We start from the raw sequence: 12,964 nt of genomic DNA, 5'->3' as shown, positions 1-12,964 counted from the left end.
GCAGGATATGGCAGTTTGTTAGCATAAGTAAGAATATGTTAGCTGAGCTCTTTTTGGCTTAATGCAGTATGGCTGTCAGTTTGCGGTGTGTTGGTCCGTAGGAGTCACTTAGCTGTGAAGGGGGAATACCGCTATCTATATCCTGACTAGAAAAATTGACATGTCCTCTGATCTGAGGGACCCGCAATTAGGGTTGCAAAGGGTCGGAAACTTTCTGGTAAACTTCCAGATTTCTTCCGGATATTTTTCATGGGAAGTTGAGCCCTGGAACTTTGGGAATTTTGCTTAAATTCATCAAAAACATTATCTTATAACAGTGAACCTTTTTTGTGGGATACACATAAGGCAATTCTAGGTCTTGTGGCATATTTTGGTTAAACTATCCCCAATTCAATGGAATTGCAACCCTCTGCATGAACAGTGCGTTCTTCCATCACATGTGCAGTGCACTCTTCCATCACATGTACAGCTGATTTTCAAGATCTTGCACACTAATGAGATGCTATTGAGCCCACATTACTACACTGTCTGAGCCAAGGACTACATGCTTTCTGGTAAGTTTTGATTTCAATACTGGGTGGGGTGAAAATATTTTATATGACATACAGTACATGATTTTTTGTTAACTAGTAAATAGTAGCCTACAGCAAAGTGTGTTTAAATCATTTCTAACTTATTAACAATTTATGCTAGTTTGTTTTTGCTACCATGTGGGTTTTTGCTTGCTTGAGCCTGCTAACTGAGGAGTGTTAATTCACCTGTTTCCATACATGTTTAATAAAAAATGTTTTAAAAAGTATCTTACAAAGGAGTTGTTTAATCTAACTGCTTAACTATTTATCTGTACATGGAATTGTATTTGGTTTTTATTTACTCATTTATTTCTAATCTTTACAGGAAAATGCCACGGGCACAATCTGATGTGTGTAGACATTTCACTGCAGCTAATGTAGAAGGAAAAGCTGTGTACATTTGCAAATATTGTGCCAAATCATATGTGAAGAATGCAACAAAGATGTAGAATCATCTGACAAAGTGCATAAAGTTCCCTCAGCGCTCACAACAAGCAACCTCTGACAAATGTCCCTCTACTTCTATTCGAGGTGAAAATGATGAATCCGACACCTTATCGATAGCAACAGCTCATAGTCCTCCTGGAATCCGAAGTTTTTTTTACTCAATGGAGGAACGTAGTCAGAGAAATGCTGATGAATGTCTTGCTTGAGCTGTTTATGCAACTGATTCACATCTGATGCTCACAGGCAATGTGTATTGGAAGAGATTTCTGAATGTTCTTTGCCCAGCATACACCCCTCCAACCAGACATGCTTTATCTACTCATTTGCTGGATGCAGAGTTCAACAGAGTTCAAGTGAAGGTCAAGCAAATCATAGAGAAAGCAGACTGTATTGCAATCATCTCTGATGGGTGGTCGAATGTTCGTGGGCAAGGAATAATTAACTACATCTCCACCCCTCAACCAGTATTCTACAAGAGCACAGACACAAGGGATAACAGACACACCGGTCTGTACATTGCAGATGAGCTGAAGGCAGTCATCAATGACCTTGGACCACAGGAGGTATTTGCACTGGTGACAGACAATGCAGCGAACATGAAGGCTGCTTGGTCTAAAGTGGAGGAGTCCTACCCTCACATCACACCCATTGGCTGTGCTGCTCATACATTGAATCTGCTCATCAAGGACATCATGGCACTGAAAACAATGGATACACTCTACAAGAGAGCCAAGGAAATGGTTAGGTATGTGAAAGGTCATGAAGTTATAGCAGCAATCTATCTCACCAAGCAAAGTGAGAAGAATAAGAGCACCACATTGAAGCTGCCCACCAACACCCGTTGGGGTGGTGTCATCATCATGTTTGACAGTCTCCTGGAGGGGAAGGAATCTCTCCAAGCAATGGCCATATCACAGTCTGCCGATATGGACAGCCTCGTCAAGAGGATCCTCCTGGATGATGTATTTTGGGAGAGAGTGGTAAGCCTAAAACTCCTGAAACCTATAGCAGTAGCCATTGCACGGATTGAGAGAGACAATGCCATCCTGTCTGATGTTCAGACTCTGCTTGCTGTAATGTAAGAGAAGAAATCCGTACTGCCCTGCCCACTTCACTGTCACCTCCAAGCAGAGGAAACTGCAGTTCTGAAATGCATCAAAAAGCGTGAAGACTTCTGCCTGAAGCCCATACATGCCGCAGAGTACATGTTGGACCCCAAGTATGCTGCCAAGAGCATCCTGTCTGGTGCGGAGATCAACAAGGCCTATGGTGTCGTCACTACCTGGTCTCGCCACCTTGGGCTGGATGAGGGCAAAGTTCTTGGCAGTCTGGCGAAGTACACTTCCAAGCAAGGGCTTTGGGATGGAGATGCAATATGGCAGTCGTGCCAACATATCTCATCAGCCACCTGGCGGAAGGGACTTTGTGGATCTGAGGCTCTTTCCCCTGTTGCCTCCATCATCCTCCAAATCCCACCAACATCAGCCACCTCTGGTCTTTGTTTGGAAACACACACACCAAAGCACACAACAGGCTGACAAATACAAGGGTTGAAATATTTGTGGCCATCCGGGCATATTTGAGACTTTTTGAGCCTGACAACAAGCCATCCTCAACAAGGTTGGAAAGTGACCGTGAAGATGAGACCTCACAGTCTGATGTTCAAGAGGTGGACATTGAGGAGGTCCAGGGAGAAGACATGGAAGCCTGAGAGGAAGACAACCAAAGCTTTAGTTTCTAGACTATCATTTTACAGATGAATGTTGAAAATGTTTTTGGGAGATGCGATGAATCATTCAATATTCCCTTTCTTTTGTTGTTCAGTGAAATCATCCCATGTGAAGAGTCAACTCATTTAATTAAAGGTCATTTATAGTTTTTTTTATTTCTATTGGAAGGATTGAATCATTTGCAATTATGTCTACTTATTATAAGGTAAAAAGTGTATGTTTCTGTCTCCATATGGTATGGTAAATATGTCAATGCAAAAAACATCTACATTTAAATGGTATTAATATTAATTTCCGTTAATTCCCATATATTCCCATTAATTCCCACGGAAAGTTTCCACCTCTGAATATGTCCCAAAATGTGCAACCCTACCCGCAATGATACTGTTCAGTAAAGTCAGTCACATTGATGCAGTACACACATACACACACGCACACGCACACACACACACACACACACACACACACACACACACACACACACACACACACACACACACACACACACACACACACACACACACACACACACACACAGATGAGTATGTTATGTGAATGATATGAATGGAAAATCTACTGTATAGAGGTATCTCAGCAGAATTAGCTGCAACGGTATGGGCGAAGGGTGGTGTGTGTGTGTGTTCCATAGTGCAAAATGCTGTCATATCCCTTTACTTTTATCGCACATGCACATTAGAAACATCTTTCATAATTAGAAACATCTATCATAATTAGAAACATCTTTCATAATTAGAAACATCTATCATAATTAGAAACATCTTTCATAATTAGAAACTATCATCATTAGAAACTCACAATTCAGTGGTTTTTCTCTTAGTAGCACTGCAGTGGTGACCTCTGACCTGTAGTGTCATCAGCCTTGCCAGCCCCTGAGGTTATTCTCACGGAGTCAAGGTCCTGTAATGTCCTGGATGGCATGTTCATTAGTGTCATCAGTGTGACCAGGGAGTCATTGAGGTTACACCACACTCAGCCTTGTCTCTCTTCCCACAATCTCTAAGTATTTGTAGGTGTTGTGTGTATGCATGTGTCTCAGCTCTTAATATAGTTGATGCCGTACAGTAGGTAACCTCAGCCATGGTGCCTTTCCACATTGACTGTGTGTCGTCGTGTTTCAGAAACAGTCCTGTAATTGTGATATGCCTCCTAGGATCTTCAACGGGACTATGGACATGAATCTCCAAGCCTGGTGGGAGGGAACAAGTAAGTCACTCTTTCTGGGTTTCTACTCCTCTTCCTCCACCTTTCATCCTCCTCCTCTGTTCTTCCTGTCCCTTCCCTATGCTTGATCATCTCTCCTCCCTATCTCTCCTTCATCTCTTCTCCTTGCCTCTCCAGCTCTCTCTTCTTCTTTCAACTGTCCTCGCCTCCCCCACTCTCTCTCTCCTCTCTTCTTCACCTTCTCTTGTCCTCACCTCCCCCGCTCTCCCTTCCCCGCTCCTGTCCTCCTGTTTTATCTGTATAGGGATTAGCCCGAGCAGATGGTGGTGTGGTACTGAGAGGTGACTTCCTGTAGAGAAAGGCATCTGATGCGTCTGATCATTTATTCATGACACCTTTCCTGGAACTCAGCTCAGAAGAAGTGCCCTGTAAGGTGTGTGTGTGTGTGTGTGTGTGTGTGTGTGTGTGTGTGTGTGTGTGTGTGTGTGTGTGTGTGTGTGTGTGTGTGTGTGTGTGTGTGTGTGTGTGTGTGTGTGTGTGTGTGTGTGTGTGTGTGTGTGTGTAATAACATAGACAGACTCGCTGCTGCTTAAACCTAGAATGATCTGCTCCATAGCAGGATGGGATGGATTGATAGATGGTGTGTTTTCAGTGTATAGGATAAATCAGACGAGGATTATTGAAAAAGCCACTCCTTCCAGATCTGAGGCACTCTGAATCTTATTCTGTTATCTGATTACTGAACAATTGATGTCCACATTCCTTCTCCCACTGGACAGCCTCATAGGGTTCATATTCAAATTTTCTCTCATGCACACCCACGTGCATACACAAACACACTGTTGCTTACACATAGCTGACCTGACAGCTTCACACATCCCAGGTGAGTGTACAGCTTTGAGTGGCTACGGTAAATGTTCGATGGGTTATGACGTCATCTCAGCTGGGATGAAACTCACACACTATCACACTCAAGTACGCTGAATTAATCTTCTCTGCGGTTTCCATGGGTTTTTGCCCTGTAGCATTAAAAAAATGTTGTGTTAAATTAGGTCAAAACCCCCCTCTGAGAAATAACACCTTTACTCATGTCATGTGCGATTCTGTCACTGAGTTGACACTTTTTGTCCTCCATTTTTAACTTCTCCTTCGTTCGTTTCACACGTTACTTGACAGGAGTCTTCTCAAATCAGTGGAGGAGTTTAAGCAGAGGTGAGTTAGGCCACGCCCCACAGGACTCCACCTGCAACTGCTCTGGTTTTTGATTCGCTGACGCGCCCTAACCGCGCCCACCCCAGCAGCCTATCAGTGTTAACCCAGGACTAATCCAGCCAATCAGTGTCAAGCTAAATGTATCTGCTCTGACTGCTGCGTTATGGCTTGACTATGTTGTGTCCATTGTTGTTCAATGCTTACAGTCAGTGCAGGCTGCCCTGTGAGATCACCTGACACCGTGAACTTCAACAAAGCATGGCTTATACACTGACTTATTACTTAGTATAAGCCTTATCTAGTTACACAGTCTATAATGAAATCACCCAGCCCTATTACCAAAATATTGTATTAAGGTTTAGTAAGACATATTCCTATTTGGTTTAATTCTATAGCAATGTAGTTCTTTAGTTATGCTGTACCTTTATGTAGTTTAAGTGTTGTCATTATGTTACCTTAGTCGTGTAGTTGAGTTAATTTCCCAGTGGGTGAAAGAGGAGAGCAGCTTGACTTTGTCTCTTGGCCTCTTTGCCTTGCTGTGAGTCCCCCCCCCCCCCCCCCCCCCCCATCTATCTCCATCTCCTCAGGGGTCATATGGCCTCTTTGCCTTGCTGTGAGTCCCCCCCATCTATCTCCATCTCCTCAGGGGTCATATGGCCTCTTTATCTTGCTGTGAGTCCCCCCCCCCCCCATCTATCTCCATCTCCTCTGGGGTCATATGGCCTCTTTGCCTTGCTGTGAGTCCCCCCCCCCCCCATCTATCTCCATCTCCTCTGGGGTCATATGGCCTCTGCCTTGCTGTGAGTCCCCCCCCCCCCCCATCTATCTCCATCTCCTCAGGGGTCATATGGCCTCTTTGCCTTGCTGTGAGTCCCCCCCCCCCCCCCATCTATCTCCATCTCCTCAGGGGTCATATGGCCTCTTTGCCTTGCTGTGAGTCCCCCCCCCCACCCTCCAATCTCCTCAGGGGTCACATTTAGAGGCTGATTATGATGAAACTCAACTGTAAGTCCTCGTGTTTTAGTCCATCCGCCCTCTCTGATGAGGAAGACGGCTACCTCTTCCAGTTTCATTCACACATCACACATCTTCATGCCGCGTTCCACTCCACGCCCGTGCTGTGCCTTTAGTGCCCTCCTGTGCTCCCTCCCTGGCCAAAAACCCCTCTCCGTCCGTCTCTGCGCCTCCAGTAGCCCTGTTTCCTCCCACAGTGGAGTTTGATCTTCGGACTCAGACTTGGGTCTTGTTCATTCACGCAGTAGAGCAGAACTATCTAAAAGTTTCTGACACATTTCATGTTTCCTCTAAGCAGTCTAGCTGACTGTGCTCCCATCGTCTTCCATCTGTAAGATAATGAACGTGATTGTTGTCATGTTTGGGTTCTATGGTCAGACTGTGCGTTGCCGTAACCCCTGACCCCTGCCGTTCCTTATCTGTTTCTTCGTGTGTGTTCATCATTCTGTGACACCTGCTTCCATGCTTGCTGATCTCAGTGTGTGTTCATACCGCCTGTTTGCCGTCTGTTTCCAATGTGGGTTCTCGCTGCTTGTATCCTTACTGTTGACATGGCTGTCTTGGGGTCCATCCAATCCCCAACCCTCTGGTTTAACCCAGTGACACTTGGTTTGTGTTCTCTCATGGTGACGTTGAACTTGTGACTCCGTTTGATTGGTGCCATGTCTGTGTCTGTCGTGATTGAGGGGTTGATAGTGTTCTCTGATTGATGCCATGTCTATGTCCGTCATGATTGAGTGGTATCTGATTGGATCATACTGTACATACACATTACATTGACTGGGCCTTTGAGATATCCTGTTCAAGGGAATGCTAACATATTGTGTGTCAGTTGTCTTGTGGTGTTTTCGGGGGTTGACAGACCTTTGTTGTCTTTACCCACAACTGTCCTGTTGTCTAAAACTACGTTGTGTTACTTAGTTGTCTAACACTGTGTTGTGATAGGAGACCATGTTGTTAGTGATAGTCTGTCACTGTGTCTGTCATTCTGTGTCTTATTGTGACAACATTGTTTTATAACTGTCAATATGTGGAACCTTCTGAATCTTGTCACTGTCTTACAAAACTAACCCCACCTCAATCTCTTTCCCTCTAGCAAACACAGTACCATCATGAGGCCGAAAGTCCCACCCCCACTTCCCCCCAAGGTAGGACCACCAGCATATATCATACTACAGCATTTTGGATCACGATCAAACAACCAAGCCTACTATTTAGTGGAAAGGACCCTCGAGCGAAATTCAGTGTTGCATACATCAATATTTTCTCTCAAAGCTAATTCAAACTATTGACATTACATTTGTAAGATGGGCAGCAGAGCTTGACAAATTAGGAATAAAAGGGCAAGCATTAATCAACCTCTAGAGATTGTCTACCTTTCTGCTGTCTCTGTCTCTCTTACTCTCTGTCTCTGTGTCTCTCCATTTTCTCCCACTCTCCCTCCAGCCCAAATCTATCTGTCCGCCCCAGGAGAGCCCGTCCCAGGGAGAGGATGATGTAGGCGGAGGGGGGACCATCAAGCGCTGCCCCGTACCCGAGAGCCCCGCACGACCCGCCTCAAATGTACCCCCCCGCCCTCCACCCCCACGCCTGCCCCCCCTCAGACGCAGTAGCCTAGGTAACGAGAGTACACAGAGCCAGGCTGGCTCAGAGCCCGATGGGAATGATGCTGGGAGCTTTAGGCATTTCTGGGAGTGGCTTCATGCCCCACACACGGAAGAGGAGTTGGAAGATGTGTTGGAGGAGGAAGAAGAGAGTAAGGCCGGCCGATTGGTAGCCCCGTAGACGTCACTCCTCCCTGATTGGTTCTTAGTCCCATCAATCAGCGTCCGTAGTGTCTCGCACCTTCTCTCCGTCCCTCCCCCTTTCCTCTGTCCGTCTGTGGATGTATACAATGCCTTCGGAAAGTATTCAGACCCCTTGTCTTTTTCCACATTTTGTTACGTTACAGACTGTATTAAATTTATTAAATATAATAAAAATCCTCAGCAGGCTACTCACAATACCCCATAAGGACAAAGTGAAAACAGGTTTTTAGAAATTTTTGCAAATTTGTTAAAAAATAAAAAAGATACCTTATATTTGCTATGAGACTCGAAATTTAGCTCAGCAGCATCCTGTTTACATTGATCATACTTGATGTTTCTACAACTTGATTGGAGTCCACCTGTGGTAAATTCAATTGATTGGACATGATTTGGAAAGGCACACACCTGTCTATATAAAGGCCCCATAGTTGACATTGCATGTCAGAGCAGAAACCAAGCCATGTCCATAGAGCTCCTAGACAGGATTGTGCCGAGGCACAGATCTGGGGAAGGGTACCAAAAAATGTCTGCACCATTGAAGGACCCCAAGAACACAGTGGCCTCCATCATTCTTAAATGTAAGAAGTTTGGAACCACCAATACTATTCCTAGAGCTGGCCACCGGTCAAACTGAGCAATCAAGGGAGAAGGGCCTTGGTCAGGGAGGTGACCAAGAACCTGATGGTCACTCGACAGAGCTCTAGTGTTCCTCTGTGGAGATGGGTGAATGTTCCAGAAGGACAACCATCTCTGCAGCACTCCACCAATCAGGCCTTTATGGTAGAGTGGCCAGACGGAAGCCACTCCTCAGTAAAAGGCAAATGACAGCCTGCTTGGAGTTTGCCTAAAGGCTCTCAGACCATGAGAAACAAGATTCTCTGGTCTGATGAAAGCAAGATTGAACTCTTTGGCCTGAATGCCAAGCGTCACGTCTGGAGGAAACCTGGCACCATCCCTACGGTGAAGCATGGTGGTGGCAGCATCATGCTGTGGGGATGTTTTTCAGTGGCAGGGACTGGGAAACTAATAACGATCGAGGCAAAGATGAATGGAGCAAAGTACAGAGAGATCCTTGAAGAAAACCTGCTCCAGAGCGCTTAGGACATCAGACTGGGGCGAAGATTCACCTTCCAACAGGACAACGACCCAAAGCACACAGCCAAGACAATGCAGGAGTGGCTTCGGGACAAGTCTCTGAATGTCCTTGAGTGGCCCAGCCAGAGCCCAGACTTGAACCCGATCGAACATCTCTGGCGAGACCTGAAAATATCTGTGCAGCAACACTCCCCATCCAACCTGACAGACCTCCCCAAATATAGGTGTGCCAAGTTTGTAGCTTTATACCCAAGAAGACTCGAGGCTGTAATCGCTGCCAAACGTGCTTCAACAAAGTACTGAGTAAGGGTCTGAATACTTATGTAAATGTGATATTTCAGTTTATTTTTACAAATTAGCAAAACAAAAAAAAAATTAAATAGAGTTTTTGCTTTGTCATTATAGGGTATTGTGTGTAGATTGATGAGGGGGAAAAAAACATTTTAGAATATGGCTGTAATGTAACAAAATGTGGAAAGAGTAAAGAGGTCTGAATACTTTCTGAGTGTTGTGTTGCTGCAGTCATGTGACTCTGTCTGTAACCAATCTCCTGCCTCCTCTCCCATCCTTGATATCACATGTTGTCCATGATCAATCAAAATGTAATGGAACTCTCTGAATGGAATCAAGCATTCGAACTGTGATACGCCATTCTCAGCTCAGTGTGTTAGCATGATCGAATCATTTAGTTTGAGAGATGTCCCACTCTTGTAATCCAAACCAAATATATTCCATTAATACTGATTAGTAGTAATTCGTTTTTAGCATATGTGTGTACGTCTCAGTAGAATACTCACACCATTGAGCTACTGTCTTCAGGCAGCCCAATTCTGAGCTTTTTCCACTCATTTGTCTTTTGACCTCAGACTGCTCTTTTGCTTATAATTGGGCAAAAGATCCGAATTAGACTGCCTGTGTAAGTGCCGCTTTAATCTCATGCGTGTGAAATACCACACACACACAAACACACACAGAGGCATGCACACACTCACCGAGGTAAGTGTAATAAACATGTCTCCTGCTGCAGGTAATGGATTGAGCTCTCACCAGAATGGAGAAAAGGACAGTGCTGCAGAGAGGCAGTCCACCATGCCCCCTAGTGTCCCCATACGGAAAGACAAGAAGGACATTCCAGTAATGCCACCAGATCCCGCACACTCTCCTTATTAACACTGACATTTCAATACATTCCTTTCACACTAGGGCATCACCATACTGATTATTATTAAAGCCAGTAAACCATTCATCTAAAACTAATGTGGACCAGTGATCATTGACCTTATCTGTGTCTCTCTGTATGCATCTCCTCCCCCTCTTTTCAGAAGCCAATCAGTAATGGTCTCCCACCCACACCCAAGGTCCATGTGAGTATGATGCTGCCTTTACAGACACGCCAACTTACTGAAACTTTATGAATCCAAGTCAACTATGGTGTTGACCTCTAAAATGGAGCTTTCAAAACAAGACATTTCAAGAGAAGATTACTATTGTGTTTGGCTTCCCTCTAACTGTCCAACCTCCATCGTTCTTGCTCCTCAGATGGGGGCCTGTTTCTCCAAGGTGTTCAACGGCTGCCCGTTGAAAATCCACTGTGCCACGTCCTGGATCAACCCAGACACCAGAGGTAGGACACTGGGAAAACAACGTAGCCTATCAGTGACTTGGGTGTCACTTTTTACAGCTTTATTGTCATGACTTATTAGATGAATCATTGCCATGATGATGATTTTGATTAAAGGGGTACTTCAGGATTTTGGCAATGAAGTACTTTATCTACTTCCCCAGAGTCAGATGGGTACCAACTCATGTATACCATTTTTATTTCTGCATCCAGTATGAAGGAAGTTAGAGGTACTTTTGCGAGTCAATGCTAAGTAACATTAGGACAATGACTGGAAGTCTCTAGTATCTACTAGCATGCTAGCAGTTACCATGGACTTCCAGTCATTGCGCTAGTTAGCAATTGCGCTGATGCTAGTCATAAACTTCCTTTAAGCTGCACGCAGAGACATGTTTTTTATCCACGAGTTCATCTAGCTCTGTGAAAGTAGATAAAGGGCCTCATTGTCAAAATCCTGAAGTATCCATTTAACATGACTAATTGTCTCTTTGTTTTGTCTTTGTTTCAGACCAATATTTGATATTTGGTGCTGAGGAGGGGATCTACACTTTAAACCTGAATGAACTGCACGAGACGTCAATGGAGCAGGTTTGTTCTTTTCTCTTCTGGTTGAGGTAACATCTTGTTTACAATGCTTTTTTTCTTCAATGGAGGATTCTGAATGTTGTTATCAAATCTTCATTGGGTCTCTCAATCTCCTTCTGTCCCCAGCTCTTTCCCCGGCGTTGCACTTGGCTTTATGTTATGAACAACTGCTTGCTCTCTATATCCGGTAAGACTATCTTGGACCTATAGTGTCTTACGTTTGTTGTTTGTTCTGTATTTATTCATGGTTTTGCAGTAGTAGGGGTAATGTGCTGCTCTGACATTTTGACATTTCTCTGCCAAAAAAGTACACATTTAAGAGGCACTTCAAAAGTTTTACTCTGGAAAATTGAGGCAGGAATTTCTCTGTTTAAATGATGTCTGCCCTTTCCCCAAAAATATAACCTTGCCCTGTAAGGTGTGTTTTGGAAGCAGACCTTTTATTTTTGGGGTCATAAATTGCCTTTTTAAAGGTTTAGAAGTCTAGCTGAAAATCCTATTTTGTTATTGCTTCAGGAAAAGCCTCCCAGCTCTACTCTCATAACGTAGCTGGTCTGTTCGAGCATGCCCGGCAAATGCAGAAGTTACCCATGGCCATTCCCACACACAAACTCCCAGACAAAATGATTCCAAGGTAGGATATGTGAAGTATTTTCATTCATTTGGGTTTGAACTTGGGGTGTTTATCGGGATACATATAAAACTGAGTTCTTGTCCCTTGTGATCCTTGTAGGAAGTTTGCCGTATCTAATAAGATTCCAGATACAAAAGGTTGCCAAAAGTGCTGTGTGGGTGAGTGCTCAGGAGGGTGGATCACCCTTACGAATCTGTGCACACACTACCACAAGCCGCTTTGGATAAACGCGTCTGCTAAATGGCATATATTATCAACATTCTTGACTTACAGTAAAATTAAATAAGAGAAGTTGAGGATAGTTCCGAATAATGCACAAGACATATTGATAGAGTATAGCTCAGAGTTCAAAGACCGATTGTGAGAGACCTTGAATGTGTTTGTTTGTGTGCAGTGAGGAACCCATACAGCGGTCACAAGTACCTGTGTGGAGCGTTCCAGTCCAGTGTGGTTCTGCTGGAGTGGGTGGAGCCCATGCAGAAGTTCATGCTCATCAAGGTCAGTCAGTGTTTGGGTCAGTTCAGGTCATTCTGGGGCAGATTGACTGAGGATGATTAATGGGTTATAATGGACCCTATCTGGATTGGATAACCTAATGCAATCCTGTTCAGGCAGCTTATTCGATTGGCTAAAGTAGCGTGCGAACATTGCTTGTCTTTCTGGTGTGTAACGGCATGCTAAATCTCTCTCCTTTGGTCTCTCCTGTAGAACATCGACTTCCCCCTGCCCTGTCCTCTGGAGGTGTTTGAGATGCTGGTGGTACCAGAGCAGCAGTACCCTCTCATCTGTGTGGCCGTCAGCAAGGGCACCGAGCTCAGCCAAGTGGTCCGCTTCGGAACGGTCAACCCCAACTCAACATCCTCCTGGTTCACAGAGGCCGGTCAGTGGAACATGGTCGTCGCAGCGACGATGATGATGATCTTCATTAGGGCGATGATTGTCTCAAATTAGTTGTTTTTCTGTCCCCTCAGATACGCCCCAGACGTGTGTCATCCACGTCACCCAGTTGGAGAGGGACACCATATTAGTTTGTCTCGACAGTAAGTTTTACCTCCCGGCAACAA

At 44.7% G+C, this 12,964-nt stretch overlaps 1 protein-coding gene across 1 annotated transcript in view; it reads left to right on the top strand.

Moving 5' to 3' along the window:
- Nucleotides 1–12,964, top strand: part of LOC120017719 (mitogen-activated protein kinase kinase kinase kinase 3-like) — an 87,075-nt gene that overhangs the window by 65,376 nt on the left and 8,735 nt on the right. The window contains exons 15-27 of the mRNA XM_038960665.1: nucleotides 3,921–3,973; nucleotides 7,254–7,305; nucleotides 7,604–7,775; nucleotides 10,088–10,194; nucleotides 10,383–10,424; nucleotides 10,600–10,684; nucleotides 11,190–11,269; nucleotides 11,393–11,453; nucleotides 11,783–11,900; nucleotides 12,000–12,058; nucleotides 12,295–12,398; nucleotides 12,609–12,780; nucleotides 12,872–12,940. Of these exons, the coding sequence (XP_038816593.1) occupies nucleotides 3,921–3,973; nucleotides 7,254–7,305; nucleotides 7,604–7,775; nucleotides 10,088–10,194; nucleotides 10,383–10,424; nucleotides 10,600–10,684; nucleotides 11,190–11,269; nucleotides 11,393–11,453; nucleotides 11,783–11,900; nucleotides 12,000–12,058; nucleotides 12,295–12,398; nucleotides 12,609–12,780; nucleotides 12,872–12,940 (1,174 nt within the window). The remainder of the gene's footprint in view (nucleotides 1–3,920; nucleotides 3,974–7,253; nucleotides 7,306–7,603; nucleotides 7,776–10,087; nucleotides 10,195–10,382; nucleotides 10,425–10,599; nucleotides 10,685–11,189; nucleotides 11,270–11,392; nucleotides 11,454–11,782; nucleotides 11,901–11,999; nucleotides 12,059–12,294; nucleotides 12,399–12,608; nucleotides 12,781–12,871; nucleotides 12,941–12,964) is intronic.

This window comes from Salvelinus namaycush, chromosome 22 (genome assembly GCF_016432855.1).
Source record: "Salvelinus namaycush isolate Seneca chromosome 22, SaNama_1.0, whole genome shotgun sequence".
In the NCBI taxonomy this organism is placed as follows: Eukaryota; Metazoa; Chordata; class Actinopteri; order Salmoniformes; family Salmonidae; genus Salvelinus; species Salvelinus namaycush.
Note: the sequence above shows the minus strand (reverse complement) of the source record. Positions and strands in the feature narration are given on the sequence as shown.